This window comes from Capra hircus, chromosome 29 (genome assembly GCF_001704415.2).
Source record: "Capra hircus breed San Clemente chromosome 29, ASM170441v1, whole genome shotgun sequence".
NCBI classification, from domain to species: Eukaryota; Metazoa; Chordata; class Mammalia; order Artiodactyla; family Bovidae; genus Capra; species Capra hircus.
In genome coordinates, this window is record NC_030836.1 from 28,601,571 (window position 1) to 28,627,252 (window position 25,682).

The 25,682-nt window shown below is 46.0% G+C and overlaps 1 protein-coding gene across 1 annotated transcript; it reads left to right on the forward strand.

Moving 5' to 3' along the window:
• Positions 1,204-19,758, forward strand: DDX25 (DEAD-box helicase 25). Its single transcript, XM_018043604.1, has 12 exons — positions 1,204-1,358; positions 1,980-2,046; positions 2,293-2,337; positions 2,817-2,952; positions 4,371-4,463; positions 4,549-4,651; positions 5,683-5,797; positions 7,197-7,374; positions 14,079-14,316; positions 16,038-16,200; positions 18,213-18,401; positions 19,484-19,758. Exons 1-12 carry the CDS (start codon positions 1,296-1,298, stop codon positions 19,543-19,545), a joined length of 1,452 nt encoding a protein of 483 aa, XP_017899093.1. The 5' UTR covers positions 1,204-1,295; the 3' UTR covers positions 19,546-19,758.

Below are 25,682 nucleotides of genomic sequence, written 5' to 3' on the forward strand. Positions count from 1 at the left end.
TGGAAGGAGCAGCCTGGTGGGCTGCAGTCCATGGGGTTGCTAAGAGTCGGACACGACTGAGCGACTTCACTTTCACTTTTCACTTTCCTGCATTGGAGAAAGAAATGGCAACCACTCCAGTGTTCTTGCCTGGAGAATCTCAGGGACGGGGGAGCCTGGTGGGCTGCCATCTATGGGGTCACACAGAGTCGGACACGGCTGAAGTGACTTAGCAGCAGTAGCAGACCCGATTTTACTCGTAGTTAAATTAGTAGAAAGCTATCATTGAACGTCAAAACCATTTACAATTAGACTCCACACGAAGGGCTGAAAAGGAATGTGATCGTCTCATAACAAATGACCGAGATGTCTGAGTAACCAAACAAGGATGGGGAGTCTTGCTTCAGCACCACGGAGAGGTCATAACTAGGCTTTTGCGCGTTTTTCTAGAGATGCTGATTGAAATCTCAAGATTCCGGTTAGAAAATTTGAAGAAAAAAATACTCTGCTTCTTTTGTCCAGATTTAGCAGCCATTGGCGCAAAGAATCTATCCCTGATTGTGCAGGTGAAGGTGGGAGGTGAAGGCTGTACCAAAGGGGAAACAGTTTTCTCCGCGTTGTTTCAGCACGAGACACGTATCAGAACTAAGATGAAAACAAGCCGGTATTTGGAAACATGACAGGTATCGAGTAACAGGGACAGTAGTTAGAATTTGAGTAACTTTACTTCCTTTCTGCATCTTTCCCATTTGTCCAGTGAGCCTCACTCCGTCTGACTCCACTTTCCTATGCCATTCACTACTAGCCTTTCTGACATCTTGCAACGTAGCAGCAGCCATTTCGGGGGAAGGCGAACATGCGAGTTTGAAGCGGGGTGCGGGGGTCCTGCGCCACAACCTGGAGAATAGTCCGGGGAGAGGGTGGTGGGGGAGAAGAGGTAGGACTCTCGAATCAGTGCGGAGATTCCTGCCGCTTAGTCTCCCACGCCGCTGCTGGCTCAACAGAGGTCCGCCTAACATTCTAACATTCGCCAAAGAAGAGCCCGTGCCGGGTTTCTAACGCCTAGAGCGGACCTGCGGCTGGGCGGAGGACCGCTACCCCCTCGCCCTCCTCCCCGGACCACGCCCTCCGCCCCTGACTCCGCCCACTTCCCCGGAGCTAGAGCGCCTGCGCGCGGCGGGTGGTGGCTCTCCGCACCCCCCACCCCCACCCCCCGCCCGGCCGGAGGAAAGCCCATTGGCCGCCGTGTGGGGCCGCGTGCTGCCTCGCGCCTGTGACTGTCGCACGTGCTGGGGCCGGAAGCAGCCGTCGCAGCGATGGCGTCGTTACTTTGGGGAGGCGACGCGGGGGCCGCGGAGAGCGAGCGGCTGAACGGCCACGTAACCGCCACCGAGCCGGGGAGGGCCAGCGGGTGGGAGCTAGAACAGCACTCCCTGAGGGAGATGTGCTGGGGAGGGGAAGGGGGAGCCCCGGTAGCGTTTGGAGTGGGGTGTCAGGTGAGATGTGGCAAGGATTTGGAAGCGGGCCATCGGAAGGGAGACTCCGAGAGAAACAAGACCTTGGGTTGGAAAGGGCAAAATGAAGACACTTGCGCCGGGAGGGAACGCAGCTGGTGGCCCCAAGTAGACCCCCGACTTTTCTATTCTCCCAATTTGACCACAAGGCCTCGGCTAGCCTTCATCTTCGTCTTAACTACCAACACGCTTTCCTGTCCACTTTCCTTTGCTTGTCCTGTGACCCCCAAGAACCGTCCCATTTAGACCAGAGGCTTAAAAGAGGAATTTCACATGCAGGAGCAGCGGAAAGTCCCCTTCCAATTTTAGGGTACTTCATACAGGAGACCAGTTCCTCAGAGGAATCCATTTATACATAAGTTGCAAAAGAAACAGTATTGGGAGGGGGAATCTTCCCTTTCTTCCTTCCAGTCTGTTAGGGGGCAGCACTGGGCTGCTTGATGGTTTGCTTCCTAATACTGATTGAATTTTGTTATCTTTCAATAGTTTTCAAACCTCATCCACTCCCAGAAGAACCTTCTGGGTATCAAGAGTGCTACCATCCCAAACGTAGGTGAGTGCTGTTAAAGGAGACTGGGCTCAGTTCCTTGAAAAAGTGTTGTTTTCCTCATATCCCAACTTTAGCTCCCTTAACACTCAGGGCCCTCCACCACCTTCCCAGTCTTTTTACCCTCTTCTCTACTGCTTGACTCTTTTGTGCACACTGTAGAGTCAGCAAGAGAAACTGGGATAATATGCTAGATGTTTCTGCTTGACATTTATCTTTACAGTTTTTTTTTCCCCCCTCATATCCTTTTAGATGGTTCTGTTAATAGGATTGAAGACGATGATGAAGATGACGTAGGTAGGAAATAAATCCATTTGTGGGTATTTACTCGCATTCTGTTTCATGTAATCATGACTTCACAATGTGAATGAATAATATCTTAAGTGGAAAAGAACCATCTTTGCTTCTGTTTTCTTTATGAATAGTGAATGTCAGAAAAAACTAATTTGGGAGTGGGGATTACCTCTTCAGAGGAAAATTAAAATAGAATATGTAGGAATGGGTTAAGAATTTTCAGCTGGCAAGGACAAAGTTGGTCTGGTGGCAATGGATGTAGGCTTGCTTGAGGATAGAGTCTGGTGTAGGGCAGAGTCTAAGAAACAAGAATTCTCAGTGCTGTGTCATCCTTTCTAGAACCTTCTTTTAGAAGAAAAATGACAGCAGGAGCAGTTGCTTGATATACAGTCACTGAATGGAAGGAAGCAACTTGTTAGATGTCATTCGGGAGGCTTGACTTTTCCCCTGCAACATCCCCTTTTTTATCCTTGCTTTTCTAGTGGATTTGGCAGCTAATTCACTCTTAAACAAGTTAATCCGGCAGTCCTTAGTAGAATCCAGTCACCGGGTTGAAGTCTTACAAAAGGATCCCAGCTCTCCACTCTACTCAGTGAAAACATTTGAAGAGCTGCGGCTGTGAGTATTTGTGCCTTAAGTGTGGGAAAATGCCAGAAAGTGTAGCACAGAACAAACTAATCTGCTAATAATAAATCCATCAGATTCTCCTTCATGTTCTAATAATAATCAGCATTCAACTGAGATGTGGACGTTTTGCCTGGAGATAAAATACAGCTTAAAGAGGAACATGAGGCTATCTGAGTTGTACAATGACTTGAGAACCTTTCTGAAAGTGAAATTTTTAACCTTGCTGGACTATGGGGGATAGCTAAGCCAGACACAGCCACATTGCTACTCTCCATACCAGAATACAGGGCTTCCCTGGTGGCTCAGTGGTAAAGAATCTCCCTGTCAATGCAGGAGACACAGGTTTAATCCCTGGGCTGGGAAGATCCCCTGGAGAAGAAAGTTGCAACCCACTCCAGTTTTCTTGCGTGGGAAATCCCATGGACAGAGGAGGGCTGCAGTCCAGTTCATGGGGCGGCAAAAGAGTTGAACATGGCTTAGCGACTAAACAGCAATAACAATACCAGAATACAGATAACAGGAAATTTGGTGGCCCAAATATCCCTTGAGATAAGTTACAAACTTTTACCTCTTTACTTTTGTCTCAAATGGTATGTAAATAACTTTCTTAAATTGGTTTGTATTTCCTAGGGATTTATCAGTTGGCATTAAGGAAATGTATTTTAACAGGGAGAGTTACTGATGTGGAGAAACCCAAAGTCCTGATGCCCTCTTTCTAAATGGGGAGATGCTTACCTATGATGAAAAGTTGGCTGCCAGTAATCTAGCAGTTCATCTACCAATTAAACACATCCAGACTGTGCATGTCACTGTAGTGGAAGTATTCCAGCCTACTTCACTTTATTCTCTTCTGAACACCTGTCTTGAGACTCCCCCTCCCGCCCCCTGCCCAGGAAAAAGGCATTTAAAATACCAGCTTAGAAGAATGAGCTATTGTTGCATCTTCTTCTCCTAGATAGAACTGATATAAGAATCACCTAAATGAAATTTTGTCTTCTCTGAAAATTGCAATTAAAACATAGAAGTTTGTCATTGATTAAAAAGAAATAAATGATAAATATCATTTAGTTTTCTGCTTGTGTGGAAAACAAAACTCTCCTGGAAAATTGTACTTCTCTCAGATGAGTTTTCCCTTTTTTTTTTTTTTTTTCTCTTCGTTCAAGAGAGAGTTCACCTTTAGGCCCTTACTACTATGCTTGGTCTAAGCTAATAACATAACTTATTGCTTTAGTGCTCCAGATGTACAGGCATGATTGTATATGTTTGAGAGTTGAGATTTGGATATGTTATTAATACTTTTCATACTCTGTTGCAAAGTGGCCTAATATAGAAATGCACTTTTCATGTTTGTATTTCTGAGGCTACTGATGCATCATAGCCTTCAAGTATTTGATTTCTTTTTTTGGCAGCAAGGAAGAGTTACTAAAAGGGATCTATGCAATGGGATTTAATAGACCATCCAAAATTCAAGAGATGGCTCTTCCAATGATGCTGGCACATCCGTGAGTTTCCAGGGAAATAGTGTTGCAACTTGGTTATTTTTGGTCTCAAATTCAGTTGATGGCCAGCGTCTCCTCTTTCCTACAGACCCCAGAACCTCATAGCCCAGAGCCAGTCTGGAACAGGAAAGACAGCTGCTTTTGTCTTGGCAATGCTCAGCAGAGTTAATGCCTTGAAATTGTTTCCACAGGTAAGGAAAGGCTGAGAGAGATAGGAATGCTTGCAGCGCCAGTGGTATTTTAGTAATGGGCAGTAGTGCTGCCATGATGTGGTGACATTTAGAACAGACGTTCTTTCTTAAAATCAGAGGGTTATAGGCAGCAGTATAGGGTAGTGACTGAGAGCACAGTCTTCATAGTTTGACTGGTTCCAATACCAGCCTCTCTACTTACCAGCGGAAAACCTTAGGAGAGTTAGTAAATCTTTTGGAGTACATTTTCTTGTTAATAAAAATAACATCTATAAAGGTGTGGATCACAGTTGTCCAGTTTGCCCTTGAACCCTGACACCAAGCACGGTGCTTGCCCTGTAGAAACCGCTCCTTAAACATTGAATGAATGGGTATCTGCCTCAGGAGTGTCATGCAGATTGAGTGAAATAATACACATTTTTAGCACTATGCTCAACATAAAGTGAGCATTCAGGAGTGATGGCTATAAGGCTGTAGCTCACCCAGTCCCTTTTACTTAACGCGGAAGGAAACAGCCTTGGAGAGGGAGAGGTTGCCTGTGAGGTGACAGTTGTCACACAGTGGCTGAGCAGGGGCTGGAACTGGAGCACAGAAGACGCAGGTTCAATCCCTGAGTCGAGAAGATCCCCTGGAGAAAGAAACGCAGTCCACGCCAGGATTTTTGGCTGGGAAGTCCCATGGACAGAGGAGCCTGGTGGGCTCCAGTCCATGAGGCCAAAAAGAATCATTACCTGACTGAGCACGCCCAGCATGACTGAGCAGACACGAGTGTGGTTGCTTGACAATGTTGTGTTCGTTTCTGCTGTGCAGCAAAGTGAATCAGCCACACAGATACATATATCCCCTCTCTTTTGGATTCCTTCCCATTTAGGTCACCACAGAGCACTGAGTTCCCTGAGCTATATAGTGGCTTCTCATTAGTTATCTATTTTATACATAATATCACTATACCTCCACAAATTTTAATTGTATTTCAGAATTGCATAATGGCTCTTATGAAGCTTTTTCCTTCCTCCTTATCTCTCTGTCAGTGCCTCTGCTTGGCTCCTACTTATGAACTGGCTCTGCAAACTGGCCGTGTGGTCGAACGGATGGGGAAATTCTGTGTGGATGTTCAAGTGATGTATGCCATTCGAGGAAATCAAAGTATGTACCAGCGAGCCAGTCCTGGCTGATATATGTATATTTAAATGAACTATTTTATTTACTTATTTTTAGCCAACTTTTAGGAGAAGGCAATGGCACCCCACTCCAGTACTCTTGCCTGGAAAATCCCATGGATGGAGGAGCCTGGTAGACTGTAGTCCGTGGGGTTGCTAAGAGTGAGATACGACTGAGCGACTTGACTTTCACTTTTCACTTTCATGCATTGGAGAAGGAAATGGCAACCCACTCCAGTGTTCTTGCCTGGAGAGTCCCAGGGACGGGGGATCCTGGTGGGCTGCCGTCTATGGGGTCGCACAGAGTCGGACACGACTGAAGCGACTTAGCAGCAGCAGCAGCCAACTTTTAAATTTCATCTTTTCTTTTGGCTGAGCCCCGTGACATGTGGGATCTTAGTTCTCTGACAAGGGATCACACCTGCGCTGCCTGCGTTGAAGTCTTAATGACTGGACTGCCAGGGAAGTTTCCCTGGCTCATATTTTAGATCCTGACTCCACCAATAATCATGGTATATTAATACCTTCTCTGCTTTCTCGCCTCTAAAATGAGGACATAATGGCACCTGTATCATAGAGTTGTTAACTGGAATTTAATGAAATGATAGAGATGAAGCACTGTGTACACCTCCAGCGTGTAATAAAGATCCAGTGCATGTTAGCTTATCACTCCCACAGCTGGAACAACAGCTCTGCTTTTGCCTGTTCTCTTCTGTGAGGCTCAGTTGTTTTGTACAGAACAGGTTTTATTGTTTCACTTCTTCATGAAAGTGCTACATGCATATAGCTTAAAAAAAGTCTTTAAAACCCAGAAAATTTAAAGGTAAAAGTATAAGTTGTTCTTTCTCATCTTTCAAAAACCTATTTCCAAAGACGACTATGGTTTTGTTATCAAATCTGTGGGGGTTTTTGTTTTTGAGTGTTGACAAAAAATGGGAGCATTTTTTTTGTGCTGTTCAAAAACTTACGCATCTTAAACATCTTTTCATGTCAGTGTGTATAGCCCCACGTCCTCCTTTTGATCAGCTGTATAATATTCCATCATTTTTTCATGGGACCTCTTGATGGACATTGTGGTGGTTTTCCGTTTGGGGAAGGTCTGAAGGCCTTTTACCACTGTGCCACTTTCCTGTAGGATGGTGGAGATGTTGCAGGCCGGCTTCTTAAATGACTGTGAGGCAGAATCAGTTACTCAGGACTCTTAACCATTACTGTAAACCAAGAAACTCAGGGACTTCTCCTAAAACTCTGTAAAATCAAAAACCACAATGACCCTTAGGGTTTGCCCTTGGGAAACCAATAGGAAATGTGTTGCGTGACTCAGAATTCCAGACGGTTAGAGTGGTTTCCAGCTAAAGAAGACCTTCCAACCCTTTTCTCCATAGTTCCCAGAGGCACGGATGTCACCAAACAGATTGTAATTGGCACTCCTGGGACTGTCCTGGATTGGTGTTTCAAGCGAAAATTAATTGATTTGACTAAGATTCGTGTGTTTGTCCTGGATGAAGCTGATGTGATGATCGACACGCAGGGATTTGCAGACCAAAGCATTCGTATTCAAAGGTAACCTTCACGTCCATCCTTTTCTTCCTGGATCTTCTATCCAGATAAGGGATTTCATTTGTCCAGTGCTCTTCATTGTCTTTACTGCTTTTTCCTCACTTCCTTCTCCTTTAAAGCAGATTGGGTTTTCATCATTTTTAGCAGCTCAGTGAGCCTTCGACCTCCTGTAGTTTCCCACTTCATCTTGTAACTTTGCTTTACTCTTGTGTTGCAGGCTCATAGTGGGTCTGCACCAAATTTTGCCAATAATCTTATATTTGAGCAAAATTCTAAAGAGAATTTATTAAAACCCCATAGCGCTATTGTAAAGACACAGTAACCTGGGGTCAGCAACCTAGTGGTCTAGTCCTGACCTTGCCTGTAAGTTGTTAAGTAAATCTTGCCATTTTGCTAGGCCTCTCTCCCAGGATCACCATGGGGGCATAAAATTTCAGATTATCAGGCCTAACCTGAACCTTATGGAATCATAATTTCTGGGAGTGGGCCTCTCTGTATCACTTATTTTTAAAGTATTTGTGGTGGTGGTGGTTTAGTCGCTGAGTCGTGTCCAACTCTTGCGACCCCGTGGACTGTAGCCCGCCAGGCTCCTCTGTCCATGAGATTTTCCTGGCAAGAATACTGGAATGGGTTGCCATTTCCTTCTCCAGGGGATCTTCCCAACCCAGGAATTGAACCTGGGTCTCCTGCATTGCAGGCAGATTCTTTCCCAACTGAGCTACAAGGGACTGTGTTAAATTCAAATAGGATATTGAAAGACTTATAATGAAAACCAGTAATCGCCTGCCCCCAAACCCTAGAGAACACTGTCCGTTTTGGCATCAACTGTCAAATCTTTAACAAGCTCGCATTGCTGCTTCTCATTGTATATTATCTCTTCCAGGGTGGCTCAGTGGTAAGAATCTGCTAGTATAAGAGACGTAGGTCGAACCCTGGGTTGGGGAGATCCCCTGGAGAAGGAAATGGCAACCCACTCCAGTATTCTTGCCTGGGAAATGCTTTGGACAGAGCAGCCTGGCGGGCTACAGTCCATGGAGTTGCAAAGAGTTGGACATGACTGAGCAACTAAACAACAGCTGGCTTCCCGTTAGAGAAAGTGGGAATTTAGTCCTCTCCCACCCCCAGTCTCACTGTCCTGTCCCCTCCATGGCCTCGGTGGTTGTATCATAAGAGTTTGGTTACATTAATGGTCAGTATTAATATTATTATCACAACACAAGTATTGTTCCCTGTGGAACCTTGAATTATTATAATTATGTGGGTTGTTTATTTTGACTGCACTGGGTCTTTGTTGAATTTCATGGACTTTCTCTAGTTGCACTACCTCAGCCCCAGAGCTTGCAGGCTCAGTAGTTGTGGCTTGTGGGTTTGTGGGATCTTAGTTCCCTGGCCAGGGATCGATCCCTTGTCCCTCACATTGTAAGGCAGATTCTTAACCAGTGGACCACAAGGGAGTCTCTAATTATGTTTTTTTGTGTGTAACTTTTCCCCCTAAAGTCACCTGTTTTCCTTTTTTGGCACTGTTGTTATGTAGGAGCCTTCCGTTTTTCCCCTGCCTGTTTCATCAGAGGTGTCATATGTCAGTGATATCTCTAGATAGTCAAATGCATCTTAAAGTGCCAGTGGTTTCTTTTTTCCAGGAGGTCGCCCGCACACACCATCTCTGGTTTTAGCTGGGCTGGTTGCACTCCTGCAGCCATGGTCATGTCAGTTTCCCCTGTCCTCATTCCCAGTTTTGAATCTCCTGTCCTGTGCTTCCTTTTTCTTGGTTTACTGAATATGCTGGAACGTACAGTCCAGTGACTTCCTGCAAAAGGAAGTGTAGGAAGTCCATTTTCTAGCCCCTGCCTGTCTGAAAATGTTTTTATCGTGCCTGTAAATTTGATCTCTGAGTTGATTTTGCCTGGATGTGGAATCTTGTCCTAGAAACCTTTCTCCCTATAAATTCAGAACCAGTGTTGAAAACAGAAAAATGGTGGTGGTTTTTTTGTTTGTTTGGTTGGTTTTTCTACTGTAGTTAATACTCTGTTTCTGGTGTTGCTACTGGAAAGTTTAATGTCATCCTTATCCCCAGACTTTTGTCTGTGACATTCTTTCTTCTCTAGAAGATTTTGGAATCTTTATCCACAGTATAATGAGACTTCTCAGCTTGGTTCAGTTTTTTTTTCTTCATTGTACTACATAAATGGCACATGCTTTTCATTTCCAGAATTTGTGTTGACCAGATCTGGGGAAATTTCTTACGTTACTTCTTTCCCTACAGTGACCAACTTTTTAGGAAGCCAACAGCAGGGAAATACACACACAGGGAAATTCACAGCAGGGAAATACACACGCACACGCACATATATATATCATGTATATATAATAATATAATACAGAAGAACTAATCATGCACATGTGTTATTACTTTAACATAAAAGTATGTAAAATATGTGTTTATTTGAAATTATATATTATTATGTACTTTTCTATTTAAACAAAACTGTCGAACTAAACTGTGGCAATAAGTAGTAATTCTTAGAAGTAGTTAAATATGCGTGAGAAAAATACAATAATGTTTGATCACTGATACAGCAATTTAATCTTTTAAAACATGATTGGATGTTAAATTTTGGAGGCTGTGCTGTTTGTATATATATTTTTTGACCGCACCACACAGCTTGTGGGAGTTTAGTTCCCTGACCGAGAATCGATCCTGGCCCTTGGTGGTGAGAGCACAGAGTCCTACCCCCTGGACCGCCAGGGGAGTCCCTACTGTGTATTCTTACAGTACAGAATTACGGAGCTTTTTATGAAGAGACTGTAAATCCATTAGAGCTAGTTACACATACTACCTGTATCTAATGACAGAGATAGTCATGACGCTTTGCTTTGTGTCTCACAGTGCTACAGGATGTTTCTCTTCTCCAGTGTCCTTGAGACTCCTTGCAGCCTTCTCTCCTTGTATGTGGCAGTAAAACAGAATATAATCAAATGTAAAATTCATTTTGACTTGTAGCTCTGCCATCAGTAAGCCCACACTGATTCTTTCTTTAAAAAAATTTTTTGGAGTGTAGTACACATGCACAGTTAATTTACGACGTTGTGTTACTTTCTGCTGAATAGCATAGTGAATCGGGTATACATATGGCCACTCTCTTTTAGAATCTTTTTCAGTATATGTCATTACAGAGTTTTGAGTAGGGTTCCCTGTGCTATACAGTGGGTCCTTATTAGTTATCTATTCTAGTTATCACGTGTGTGTGTGTGTGTGTGTGTGTATATGTATATGAGAAGCCCACAGTCCAGTGAGATATCCTCTGAACAAAAGTGTCCAAGCGTAGAATACTTGGAGCTAGCAACAGTGGTTTTGAGACCTGTAAGAATTTCCAGCTCCCTCGGGATGTCCTTCCCCTGCATCCACACACTTGTTTTAGTAGACCAAGTGTTTGTCATTCAGATCCTTTGCATCCATAAATCCATCATCTGGGTTATCCGTACCTAAAATATCCGTCATTTTCGAACACCCCAAAGTCTGTTAGATCTCATCATAAGTGAAACCTCTCCTTCTCAGGGAAAAAAGGTTATAAACCACAGAGGTGACTAAAACTTGTGAAATTAAAAGATGGATTCCTTACAAATTTAGTAAAGAAATGAGAAAGTCCTCAACTTGGCTGGACTTTGGAAGCAGTTTTATTTCTAAAAAAGGAAAAATTAGTCATTTTTTTGCTGCGAGTTTTTTTTTTTCCTTTTGAACTGTTTATTTCGTTTTGCAGTATAGCCAGTGAACAATATTGTGATAGTTTCAGGTGAACAGCCAAGGGACTCAGTTCAGTTCAGTTGCTCAGTCGTGTCCAACTCTTTGTGACCCCAACAGACTGCACATGCCAGGCTTCGTGTCTATCACCAACTCCCAGAGCTTACTCAGACTCATGTCCATAGAGTCGGTGATGCCATCCAACCATCTCATCCTCTGTCATCCCCTTCTCCTGCCTTCAGTCTTTCCCAGCATCAGAGTCTTTTCCAGTGAGTCAGTTCTTCGCATCGGGTGGCCACAGTATGAACTGGTTGGATCTTCTTGCAGTCCAGCGGACTCTCAAAAGTCTTCTCCAATACCACAGTTCAAAAACATCAATTCTTCAGCGCTCAGCTCTTTTTATGGTCCAACTCTCACATCCATACATGACTCCTGGAAAAATGATAGCTTTGACTAGACAGACCTTTGTTGGCAAAGTAATGTTTCTGCTTTTTAATATATATGTATTCATTCTTCTCCAAACCTCCCTCCCATCCAGGCTGCCGCGTAGCATTGAGCAGAGTTCCACGTGCTGTGCAGTAGGTCCTTGTTAGTTCCCCATTTTAAATATCTGCTGTGAGTTTTTGTTGCAGCCTTTACAGAGCACCAGACAACTCAGGCACAGTCAGTATGCAGCATCTTCATTGGTCCTCAGACCGTTTTGGAGATAGTGTGTGTTAATTCTGTTTTACTATCATCTCTCTCTCATCCTTAATTTATTTCTAAATTAGAGATGGACATTGTTTTTGTCTCAAGCTTTGAAAATAGACTAACATTTTCAGTCCTTTCACTGGCCAGCTACAATGCCTGGCATCTTGTAGACACATGTCCAAGGGAACACTCTGCTTCCATTTCTTCACAGAAAGAAATCTTACAAGGCTTCTGCAAGTTTGACCTAACAAAGGGCCCCAAAACTTGGGTAGTAAACAGCTCAGTATCACAGGGAAGCGAATCGTATGCCTTTTTAGTAGTGTTGTGTACAAAGATGCAGACACTTAGCTGGTAAGAGCTGCTTGTGCTCTTTGGTAAGGAGTTCACAGGTTGAATGGAATCTGCCAGAATTTATATTTGCTCTGTCTGCTGCTCCTGCTGGCGTTGAACAGAGGCTGGTTTGTGTTTGGAAACAATGTCTAGCAGCCTTTTGTTCTATGTTTTCTGTGTTGTATAAAAGCTTTATAGAAGTCAAGATGTTTTTAAGACTCCAGTTTTTAGTTTTTCCTTCGTTTGAAATACATTAAGCCACAGCACTGTCCAATAGAAATACAATGCAAGCCACATGTGTAATTTACAATTTTCTAGTAGCCACATTAAAAAAAGAAATAGGTGAAATTCATGCTATGAAAAAAATCATTTTATTTCATTTGATATCAAAATGAATGTCTTAACAAGTAACCAATATTTTATCAGTATAAAAATTATTAATACAATAGTCTGCATTTTTTTGCATACTAAGTCTTTAAAATCCTGTGTTCTACAGAACAACCCATGTTTCTTTCCCTTGGATAATTTGTATCAATTTACTTTTTGGAAGGAAATGGCCCCAGCCTTGGGGTACCAGTCCTGGGGCCGTCTTTTTCAGATGAAAGATTGTAGTAGAACAGATGGCCAGTGCAGAGTCTCCTCCAGTCTCTTCACAGCCCCGACCCGCTGCCAGTCCCTCCTCTGAACTCTCTGGTCTCACAGGTCTTAGGCCTCCCAGGGTTCTCACACCCACTGCCTTTGCATCAGCGTTCCCTCTGTAGCACACGTATCTTAGCTTCCTTCACGCACCTTCTCCGCTATCATGCTTTTCCATCTTGCAAAACTACATGGAAATGTCTCTTCCACCCGTTTCTCTTCTTGGATTCCTCACGTTTTGTGAGTTCATATCTTCATCCCTTTATAATCACATAAGTGCGAGGTGGGACACTGAGAAGGTAACAGGTAGTCAGTTTCCCACAGTCAACCCGAAATCGGTCCAGTTGTGTGAGAAGCTCCTGGGGATTCAGGTCCCAGGCTTGATATAATGTTTGGGAATCACTGAGCTGTATGAACTCTCCTGTTCCCTGTTAGCACTAAGGACTTTTCCTCTTAAGACCTCTGTTGTCTTCTCAAAGGCAGTGATTTCTCTCTGGTCTCTTCTGTTTTTTTGAAAACTAACTTTTTAATTGTCGTTTAACATATGTACAGAGAAATATCCAAATCCTAAGTGTACACTGGATGAATTACCTCAGAGAGGCTGTGCTTATGGGACAGTGGATCTGATCATGACCGAGATCTTTCTCAGCTGTGCTCCAGAAAGTGCCCTGCAGCCCTCTCTTCTCCTCAGACTTAGCTCTGTCCTAACTGCAGACTCTGTGGGCTCATCTTACCTATTTTTGAACTGGGGTATCAATTGTCCTGTGTTCAGTGTGGGTTTAGTTTGCATTTTCCATGCAGCAGCATCTTCCCCTTCTGCACCCTGTTATTTATATCCGGGTCTTCCCATTCCACATAGACTTCACATGACTGTTCTTTCCCACTCAGTAGATAGAACACCTGAAGCTGAGTGATGAGCCTCTGTGCCCCTCATCTGCATGGAGCTCGTGTGAGATGATTGCCATAAACAGCTCCTGGACTGACACCCTAGGCTCCATAAGCCGTCTCTCCTAAGGAGAAGACTGGCTTGAAAACCCCCAAGCCCTCCAGATCTCTCAGCTGACCTTCACTCTGGAGCCCTATGTTCAGTTTACGCGTTTCCCCAAACCCTGGGTAGGAAGGAGGGGCTGACACGTGGCACTCTGCAGCAGGTGTAGTTTTTGTGTCCACAGTGCCTTTCACGGTGACCCTGGAGTGGGAGCAGGGGCGTAGGGGGCAGCTGATGGCCATGGGCATCCAGTGCTGGAAGCTGCCCCCTGGAGTGGGACAGGCCTGGCAGTTGGGTGATGCCCTTTTCCCTTTTCTCTCCCAGAGCTTTACCCTCCGAGTGCCAGATGCTCTTGTTTTCAGCGACCTTTGAAGACTCTGTGTGGCAGTTTGCCGAGCGAATCATTCCTGACCCCAATGTTATCAAGTTACGAAAAGAGGAGCTGACCCTGAACAACATCCGACAGTACTACGTGTTGTGCGGAAACAGGAAAGACAAGTACCAGGCTCTCTGCAACATTTACGGCGGCATCACCATAGGCCAGGCCATCATCTTCTGCCAGGTAACTCCACTGGGACTCGCCTTCCTCGTGCCCAGACTTCTGTGCAGATAGGGGCAGGGGACAGTCAGATGAGTGAGAGCCAGGGAGCCGGGCCCTGTGTCCCACACTGTTTTTTCGTGATGTCGGTCAATTTTCAGAGCAACTTTGAGTAGAGATTACTTGTATTTTATGGTTGACACTGAAGTGATGAAATAGGACTTCAATATGGCATGAAACAGGGCATCCTCCTTTTATGTCGATTTAAACTTTTTTTTTCTTTTTTGGCTATGCCATGCAACTTGGTCAGTTCCCTGACCAGGGATTGAACCTGGGCCATGGCAGTGAAAGCCCAGAATCCTACCCACTGGAATTAGGATTAAGGCCTCCAGGAAACTCCCCAGGCATTCTTCTTTTAGAGGGACTGCTTCTAACATGTCCCCATTCAAGTTGATGTTACTGTGGCTGTTTTCACAGATACCCGTTATCAGGTTAAGAATGTTCTCTTCGTTTCCAAACTTACTATGAGCAAGGCAGCCGCTCAGTGACTTCGCTGTTGGTAGCCCCTTATTTTTATTTTCTTGTTTACTGTTTCTCTCTGACATTGTTCGTGTCCCTATTCTGGGTTGTATTTTTTCACCACTGCGTGAACACTGTCAGCTCCGTGAGAGCAAAGTCTGTTCTACATACCTCCATGCCCACATCCTGGAAGAGCCCCGCCCAGCAGTGGATGGGCTTGGAAACACACCTGCAGAGTAGAGGAAAGTGCAGCCCTGCCACAGACTAGCCATGTAACCCTGGGCAGATCACTTAATGGTTTTACGCTTTAGGTTAATTTTTCAGTTTTTTCAAATGAGCTTAGACACCTACTTCATCAGATCATTATGGGAGTGGATGAGCGTGATATAAGTAAAGGTTTTTGCAGGGTGCCTGGCACACACAAAAACTTACTCATCATCGTTGTTGTTCAGTCACTAAGTCGCATCTGAGTCTTTGCAGACTCATGGACTATAGCCTGCCAGGCTCCTTTATCCATGAAATTTCTCAGGCAAGAATAGTGGAATGGATTGCCATTTCTTTCTCCAGGGGTCTTTCTGACCAAGGGATCAAACCCACATCTCCTGCTGTCTTGCATTGACAGGCGGATCCTTTACATTGAGCCCATCATCGTTAGGTTACCTCATTTTGTCATCCGACCACCGCAAGAGGTGGACGGAGCGTCTTATTCTCTGTTTCAGGGCTGAGAAGCAGAGCTCTGACAGGTTGAGAGGATGTGCCCCTGAGAGGCCCGGGGACAGGAGAACTCCCTGCCACATTCACAGGTCTCTCTAGGCCTGAAAGGAAGGGGGAGCAAAACCCCTGTGCAACCCCCATACCTCCAGCTCCCATGCCCTGCAGACAAGAGTGCTGCACACACAGTGAGGCTCCTTCAGCTTGGGTATGATGCTGGGCTTTGATTTTCCTGCTGCTGCTGCTGCTGCTGCTAAGTCACTTCAGTCGTGTCCGACTCTGTGCGACCCCAGAGACACTCCTGTCCCTGGGATTCTCCAGGCAAAAACACTGGAGTGGGTTGCCATTTCCTTCTCCAGTGTGTGAAAGTGAAAAGTGAAAGTGAAGTCGCTCAGTCGTGTCTGACTCCTAGCGACCCCATGGACTGCAGCCTACCAGGCTCCTCCGTCCATGGGATTCTCCAGGCAAGAGTACTGGAGTGGGGTGCCATCGCCTTCTCTGTGATTTTCCTGCAGACTCGTCGAAATGCCAAATGGTTGACTGTGGAGATGATGCAGGATGGCCACCAGGTGTCTCTGCTGAGCGGAGAGCTGACTGTGGATCAGCGAGCTTCCATCATCCAGCGGTTTCGGGACGGGAAGGAGAAAGTCCTTATAACCACCAATGTCTGTGCTCGAGGTGTGTGTGTGTGTATTAAAGAGGTTATCATTTACATGTGATAAAATTCACTCTTTTTAAGGATGTGGTTCAGTGAGTTTTGACAAACATATGTAGTCATGTACCCATCACGGTAATCAAAATGCAGAACAATTCCATCTCCCCGCAAAATTTCTCTGTGCTCATTTGCAGTCAGTCTCTGAAACTAATGGCCCCTGACCACTACTGAACCAGATCTCTGCCTCTGTATTTTTGTCTCTTCCAGAATGCCATGTAAGTTAAATCATGCAGTTAGTAACCTCAGTGTCTGATTGATTCCTCTTGACATCATACTTTGGAATTCATCAGTGTTGTAACATGTATCAACAGGTCATCCCTTTTTATTGCTGAGTGGTAGTCTATTGAATGGGTGTACCACAATTAGTACATCCATTCACCCGTTGATGAACATTTGGATTGCTTACAGCTCAGGGCTACTTTGACTGAAGCTGTAATAAACATTCATGTATAGGGCTCATGCAGACATACATTTTCTTTTCTCTTAGGTAAATACCTAGGAGTAGGATTTTTCAGTCATAGGGTCAATGTATGCTTTAGAGACAACTGCAGAACTCTTTTCCAGAGTAGCCGTGCCATTTTGCATTTCTACCAGCAGTACAGGCGGGTTCTAGTTGTTCTCCATCCCTGTCAGTAATTGGTATTGACACTTTTTCATCTTAACTTTTCCAGCAGATGTATGTGGTATCTTGTGTTTTTTACTTGTGTTCCCTAATGACTAATGATGTTGGTCATCTCTAAGGTGTTTTTAATTTTAAAACTATTGACAGCTGGGAAAAAATCTCTTTTTCAAGCAAAGGGTCTTCCTACTTTCCTCACTTTCCCATTGTATCCTTGCCTATACCACATACTCAAACTCTGTTTCCTAGTTTATTACTGGTTCACCCAACAGAACTGAGGACCTGCCATGAGGGCTGAGCCTGGCATTTTGGAGGAGTAGCCTGAAAAAGGGCCTTCCCCTCAGGAGCACACCACCTCCTGACCCTCTAGACCGGCGCTGTCCAATAGAAATGCTTGCACTGAGAGAAATCTCCTATTCTCTGCTGTCCAAGCCATAGACAGTGGCTTTTGAGCACTGGGAGTGTGGCTAGTGTGGCTGAGGAACTGGATTTTTAATGTGAATTAATTTAAATAGCCTCGTGAGGCTCATGGTTACCATTACTATACAGCACGTCTGCAGAACCCCAGAGATAGCCCCAGAGTCAAAGCACAGCACAGGGAGGATAAGGATCACGGGCCAGACAGCTTGTTAGTGTTGGATGTGGAGGCCCCAGGCGAGCCCAGAAGTCTTCCTGGAAACAGTAGGAGTGAGAGGTGTGGATGGAAGGGGAGAACCCTTGGAAGTCTTGAGTTGTTTGTACTTGATCCTGTACGGTTTGGGCAGCTGGCTTCTAAACACAAGTGCTCTGGACATCGCTGTGGCAACCGTGGTGAGGATTAGAGGAGTAGGACATGAGGGACTGGGGAGCCAGCCCAGAAATTATCATAACAATTGAGGCCATGGATAAAATGGATGCGAACAGTGGCTGTGGAATGGGGCGGAGCTGGGGCCCTGATGGGGAAGAGAAGCTGCAGGGGACTCAGCACAGCTGGAGCAGAGAGGAGGGGCTCTTTGGCTCCGTGAGAGCCGCCACCCCCCCCCCCGACACACACACACACACGCTTACACACACACACGCTCACACACACACATGCTCACACACACACACGCTCCGTGAGAGCCGCCACCCCGACACACACACACACACACACACACACACACACTTTGTACATAGTTAGACTTCTGTAGAGTTCAATTCTACTGACACTCTTACCTAGCATTGTAGACATACATACTTACAAACAAATATATGTCAAAGCAAGCTTGATTCTAGACTGTGTCTGTGAAATGAGAATTCCCTCAGCAAATGTGGTTCTTGGATAGCTGGGTCCTGAGGTGGAAGCTGCAGGGCCCTGTGGTGTCCTTCCTCTTCCAGGGATTGATGTGAAGCAGGTCACGATCGTCGTGAACTTTGACCTCCCTGTGAACCAAGCAGAGGAACCGGACTACGAGACCTACCTCCACCGCATTGGGCGCACGGGCCGCTTCGGGAAAAAAGGGCTTGCCTTCAACATGATCGAGGTGGATAAGCTGCCTCTACTGATGAAGATCCAGGACCACTTCAGTGAGTGGCACCCTTCACAGTCAGAGTTGTGGACCTGCCCACATTGACAGTGGCCGTGTGTCATGGGCCTCGAGCTTGGGGTTCATGATACAATAGGGTGGGGTCAGGAACCAGACAGTAGTAGGTATCCACTTCCCAGTGTCAGAGCTCCTAACCTGAGACGGGGGTAGAGAAAGACCCAAAAACCAAGTGGAATTCATATGAGCTCAGATTTCTACTTTATTGCTCATTCTGGGATCTGAAGCAGATTTCGCATCCATAAAGAACCACCGTAACTAATGAGATCCTGTAAGATTATATTGTGTCCCCAGCTTCCTTTTTTTGTCTACATTTTCCTCTACCCTGTTGTCCCAGTGACCAACTTGGGCAGTTCTAAATCCTGAGTCTTGCTGCTTTCCTCCAGCCCTCCTTCCCCTCATCAAAACAAGACAGGCTCTGATAACCTGCTGGGAAGATGGCTGGGGAGCAGGGGAAGAGGAACCCTTGCAGGACTCCAAACGTTATCTTTCACCTTTAGGACAGTGGTGCTTATCCTCTGTGGGAAATAAAGTATACTGTCCCTGGGGGAGTACACATAGGCTCAGAGGTGGAATTTGAAATATAATTTTAAAAGGTTTGCTTACTAACTGTGGACCCTTTAGGGAAGTTGGTTAAGCACTCCTGTGTTAGGATAACAGAGCAGGGATGTGTGTGGAGAAAGACCCATTAAGATTGCCTTTGCTGTGCTGATCAATGCTCCCTGTTGCCAGCCAACAACGTCCCCCCCCATGCATGTACACACCCACTTCACTCCCCATGAACTCAGCCAGGCCCCTTCGCAGGCTCCCCTCACTACACTTTGGCCTTTTTTTTGTCCCACGGTATATAGACATGTATGTTCTCTTGTCTGGTGCATTTGATGCTGTTGTGGTTGGTGTGAGTTGGTTATTTGGACACCTGCCCGTCCTCACCTAATCTAGAGAATGTTCCTATCTTGAGGATTCCCATATGAGGTGTCATTGTCTTCAGAAATGTAGTTGGATGGAATGAAATTTCATTTGGGCCCTGGGATAAGACTGTTCCATTCTCTTTTGCTCTTTTAGACAGCAGTATTAAGCAACTCGACCCTGAAGACATGGATGAAATTGAAAAGATTGAATATTGAAGAAATAACTTTATCATTTAGATGTATTTTGGTTTATGTGAGAATGTAGGTTTTGAAGGTAATTTTTTATGTTGAGCCTTTTTCAACATGAAGCTGTTACGTATGGCAGAATAAATGTCATGGTAGCCTTAGTTTTAAGATCTGAGGTTTTTTTGAGCCAAATTGATGTGAAGCAGTTGATTCTTTTGAATAAAAAGGTGAGATAATTTCTTACTCCCAGTGTCTTCACAGACAAACATCTTTGCAGGGCTACTGGGATGTTGTGGGATTTAGTTCACATAAAGCACCTGAGGTGGTCCTGCTGCCTGCGAACAGCTCAGGGTGCCACGAGATGGCAGTAGAACGTCACTGGTTTGGAATTTGAGTGGTTGACAAGTGCTGCGCCTCCCACCCCAGGGTCTCGACCCCACCCCCACCCCCTACCTGCACACACCCCACGCACAGACACACACTCCTCCCTGTGAGTGCAGGGTAAAATCTTTACAAAGTAAAACAGTTGGAAAGAGAGAACATATTGCTTCTTTTTTAACGTTTCAACTGACATAGAGAATTTCAAAATATTTTTCTATTTTAGTTCTTAATGTCTTCAAATAAGAGAAGATTTACTCCATGCTCAGTTATTTTATAGTCTATGAAAATGTGGTTTTATTATAGGCATTTCTTTAAGACAGGCAGTGGGGATTGGGGGAACCCACTTGCCTCATTAAAGAGGTGACGTTTCAGGGAGCTGTCAGGTTTGATTTTCAGAATCTCACGGTGGATGTGAGAATCCTAGACATTTTCCTACAAGTCCCGATGACAAGCTTCTCATTCCTTACATTTACTTCTAGAAAAAGGAAACAGTGGGCTTGAGTAAGCAGGGTGGCGGCGGGGAGTCAGTACTCTCCCAGAAAGCCAGAGCAGGCTTTGCAATACGCGCCTGTCGCACCAGGCGGCCACCAGTGCCCTTGGGGAGTGCGCCTGTCATCCCAGGTTGGAAGGTGGTTCCCGGCCTCTCTCTCCTGGTATTCCACGTGCATGTCACCTGCCAATGTTTTATTCCCATGGGCAGGGCTCAGACAGATTAAATTTATCCAACATCCTCATCCTCCAACAGGTATTTATTGTGCATCGTGTAGGCTACACACCAAGGAGGAGAGATGAGTAAGATGTGCCAGTCATTTCTAAATTCAGAGCCTCACGGCTGAGACTCCGAATTAGCCAGCTTTGTTTTAATAATGGTGTTTGCTTAAATAAGGGGCGCAGAGGAGGGACCCCCAGCACCGTGGGGGCCAGCTTCCCAGAGGAGAAGACACTGCATTTCCTTTCATCGAGAGGACATGGGTTGCAGGATGCCTCCTGTCAGGTACTTAGTACCACCTTGCTGTCACCTAACAGGTCCAGATTCAGTTCATCACCAGAATTACCTGGAGAACTTGGGAGAAAAATACAGATTTCTTCCCCATACTGTGCACAGAAGTCCAGACTCTCTTAGGGTAGAGCCCAGAAACACAGTTACCTGTCATAGCGGAGAACAGGTAAAGCCACAGGTCCTTTGGACCACTGTGTTAGGGAGGAGATGCCAAGGCAAAGACAAGTCCCAGGACAGAGTCTGTAAAACGTGGAGCTTCTGCCTCTGAAGGTCCATGCATGTTCTCGTTTTACGTGTCTGCCTTCCTCTCTGGGCCAAATAAGCTTGTCCACTCAGTACCCAGCCCCCAGCGCCTAATACGCACTCTGAATTCTTGTTCTGTTGCGTAAATATTCTCTTGCCATTTCTTCATTCACTAACGTCGTTCCCTGATGTTTGCCATCTTAGTTTGAACCCCAGTCCTGTAGCACAAGATGAATAACCACAGGAAGTGTATCAGGATCACTAGACCTCTCTCACTATTTGAGAATTGAGTTGGACTTTGCATCACAGTCAGCTGAGCATTGCGGATCTCCTAAACAAGACTCTACCACTTCCTCTTCCGGACCCGATCTCTAATGGACTCTCCACCAGTTACCCCGGCAAGCGTCTTCCATTTGGCAGCTGTTCCCACGGCGTCTGCACATAGTGTGCACCCTTCTCCCCCCTCTTTGCCCCTCTCCGCACTTCCCTTTGTCTCGCTACCGAGGAGGAAGAAAGCCATCCCCGTCCTGTGTACATCTCAGCTGTCTGTCTGCACACTGGTTGTCCGGCTTGGCAAGTCAACATTCCCAAGGCTTGTCTCGGGGGAGCAGCACCCTGCTCAGAACTGCCAGCAGTCTCCGCGTCCTCGTGCCTGGCTGGGCCAGATCATCTCTCCATGGATGCCTGCCTGAGAGAAAGAGTCCATGGAGAAGCTGGGAATGGCCAGATGATTCCAGCGCATCTGGGAGCTGGGTTAATCAGCTGTGTATTACTTGGCACCAGATACTAAACCAGACCCATTCGGTTTATCTTGGCCAGCTTCAGACCGTGAGCATATTCAAATTCCCAATTACATACAGCAGGGTTATGATTTCCAGTGGGAGCTGTGAGTGAACACCTCGCCATGGGGGGCACAGGTCCTGGACGTTAGGTGCTGGATCAGAGGCAACCATGAATGACAGGAGAGGCGAATGCGCGGGTCCTGGGCTGGTAGGATGTCTGACAGCCCTTCCCAGGAGATGTGATGGCTTTTGCCCTTGAGAAAGTGTTGATGCTCCCAGCAGAGCTCGGGCCCCGGGAGAGCTCTGGCCACCTCCACACATGTCAATGGTGGAAAGTCTGGAGGGTTGCTGGGGAGATGAGTGGTATCTTTCCAGACAAGACCCTAGGAGAGGAGCCAGTGTCCAGCCTCAGTTCTGCTTTTGGTTCCCTGAGAGGCTCAGCCTCCTTCCCTTGGACTCAAGGCAGGGTGGGTTTGGGGGGGACGGGCAGGTTGACTAGAAGACCCGGATTTAGACAGCACAACTGCAGGCACGGATGCTGCAGTGGGGTCCAGGGCAAGGGGCTCCCCATGGGCATGCTCATCTTCACCCTCCGAGCTCAGGGCCCTTGCTGCTGCCAAACAGACAGCCCTGCAGGCTGGTCCAAAGGCCACAGTAGTTTCCCCCAAGAAACAACAGAAGAGTTGAGTCCTGTTAGCTCCTCCCCCTATTCCACCCTCCACCACATTCAGGGAGTCAGCTTGTATACTGAAGACCCTCATGACATGGTAACCCACAGACCAAGAAAAACCCCAGCCTTGCGCTATGCAGTGGGGAGCACCAGTTCTCAGCCTTGGGAGGAACTCCTGCAGAAGTCACCCCAGCATCTTTCTATGCTTTTTACTCATCGGCTGAGAGAAGACTTGGGGCTCCCCTCCGCTGACTCCTCCCCCGTGGTGCAGCTCCCTCCTCAGGCCCACATTCTCCTTTTTGCTCTCCTGGGCTCTCTAAGGAGGGATGGGGCAGCCGGACTGCTGTCAGAGACACTGCCCTCTTCCTCCATTTCCCTTCCTGCTTTGTGTCTTAGTGGGCTCGGGCTGCTGTGACAGAATGCCACATAGAGTGAACCAAGTCAGAAAGAGGAAGACAAATATCACATATTAACACATAAATAGGGAATCTAGAAAGATGATACGATCCTACGTGCGGGGCAGCAAAGGAGATAGAGACCTAAAGAACAGCCTTTGGAACTCAGTGGGAGGAGAGGGTGGGGTGATTTGAGAGACTAGCATTCAAACATATACATTACCAGATGGAAAATAGATGGCCAGCGGGAGTTTGAAGTAGGAGGTAGGGCGTCCAAAGCCAATGTTCTTTGACAACCTGGAGGGGTGGGGTGGGGAGGGAGATGGGGGTGTTCAGGAGGGAGGGGCCGTGTGTATATCTATGGTCGATTAATGTTGCTATATGACAAAAGCCATCACAATGTTGTAATTATCCTCCAATTAAAAAAATTGTTTAAACAAGCTATTAAAACAAAAAATACCACATAGACTGGGGGGCTTAAACAACAGAAAAGTATTTCCTTAAATTTCTGGAGGCCGGGATATTTGAGATCAAGGTCCGGCAGGGTCGGCTTCTGGTGAAGTGCAGACTGGTCTGGAGAGAAAGAGAGAAAGGGACATGGCTTCTACCTGGCATCTCTAATCCCACTGTCCCACCATGGGGGCCCCCTTCACTACCTAATTACCTCCCCAAAGCCTCACCTGCAAATACCATCACATGGTGAGGCAAGAGGCAGTTAAAGTTGCAACACGTGAATTTGGGGTGGAGGACAGTAGGCTCTCCCGGTGGCTCAGATGGTAAAGAATCTGCCTACCATTCAGGAGACCTGCGTTCAATCTCTAGGTCAGGAAGATCCTCTGGAGGAGGAAGTGGCTACCCACTCCAGTACTCTTGCTGGGAAAATTCCATGGTCAGAGGAGCCTGGTGGGCTACAGTCCATGGAGTCGCAAAAAGTCAGACACAACTGAGTGACTGACACACACCAGAAGCACCATTATGTCTTTTTAATGTGGTCTTCCACTCCTCCTTTGAACATGAAACTTTTGAACTCTTCTCACAAAATACAGGAAACACACGTGAAATGGGATGATTCCTGGTTAAGAGAAGCGCTCGTGTGTCCTGCAAACCCAAGGCAGAGTTCCACTGCCCATGTGGGGCTGCCAGCCCTCCCTCTCTGCTCGTCAGCCTTGTACTTCTGGTGCTGAGCTTAGACTCAACCAGAAGCGCTAAGATAATGCAAAAGATGAGCACAGAAAAGATGGCCTTCCCCGTCTGGTATTCAGAACAACTGAAGGAATTTTCTAAATGAGAGTCTTTATAGATCTAAAAGCCTTTCGTTTCAGGACCTCCCTGGCTGTCTGGTGGTTAAGACTCCACTGAGCTTCCATTGCAGGAGGCACAAGTTTGATCCCTGGTCGGGGAACTAAGATCCCACATGCTGCACAGCACGACCAAAACAAAGAAAGAAAAAAAAACCTTTAGTTTTTAGAGAGAAGCATAGGCAACTATCTGTTGCACTTTAGGGATTCATTTCTTTCTAATAACTTTTTTTTTTCTGTTCAATAGAATAGCCGTGGGTTTCTACATTCCCATTTCTACTATACATTTGACATGAATAGGGATCGTCTCTTATTTTGTGTTGGTTTTCCTTTTGTTAGGAAGGTGATGCAGTCTCCCTCAGTCCCTTAGTTTGTGATTTGTGACTTGAAATCTCAGTGGAAGGAAGTGATTGACAAGGGAGCCCCGCGTTGTGTGAAGGTTGGAGGTGTGTTTCTGCACAGCAGCCTTGGGTGTGTCTGAGAAGGCAGAGCCTAATCAGGCTGCTCTGCGAGGTGGTGAGCTCCCCATTTGAGGGAATATTCAGTCATTCAGAAGCATCCATTACACTTATTTGCAATGGAGACTGTAGTTCTGGTTCTTGAATTAGCTGGGAGTCAGAAATAAAATGATCTCTGAGACTCCACCCATGACCCCACACAGCAGACCTACACACACACACACACACACACACACACATACACACATACACACACACACACACAGAGGAGAGTATGTGCCATGGGAGCTTTGTACAGAGGAAGATTGTTTCCCACAAGCAAAAATAAAATGGAGTGGCTAACTTTTCCTTTTAAAATGTATTTAATTATTTGGCTGCACCAGGTCTTAGTTGTGGCACGCAAGATCTTTAGTTGCTCATATGGGATCTAGTTCCCCCACCAGGGGTTGAACCTGGGCCCCCTGGGCATCGGGAGCATGGAATCTTAGTCTCTGGACCACCAGGGAAGTCCCTGAAGTGAATAACTCTCACCTGCCTCAATTATCAGATGTGCCAACTTCCCTGTGTAACCATTATACCTATTTTCATCAGTTTATGCAGAATGTGAGGACTTCCCTGGTGGCTCAGAAGGTAAAGCATCTGTTTACAATGTGGGAGACCCAGGTTCAATCCCTGGGTTGGGAAGATCCCCTGGAGAAGGAAATGGCAATCGACTCCAGTACTATTGCCGGGAAACTCCCATGGACAGAGGAGCCTGGTAGGTTACAGTCCATGGGGTTGCAAAGAGTTGGACATGACTGAGCAACTTCACTTCACATGCAGAATATGGATGATTTTTATTTAATATTTACATTATAAAAGCAAACAGAGAAGGAAATGGCAACCCACTCCAGTATTCTTGCCTGGAGAATTCCATGGACAGAGGAGCCTGGCAGTCTGC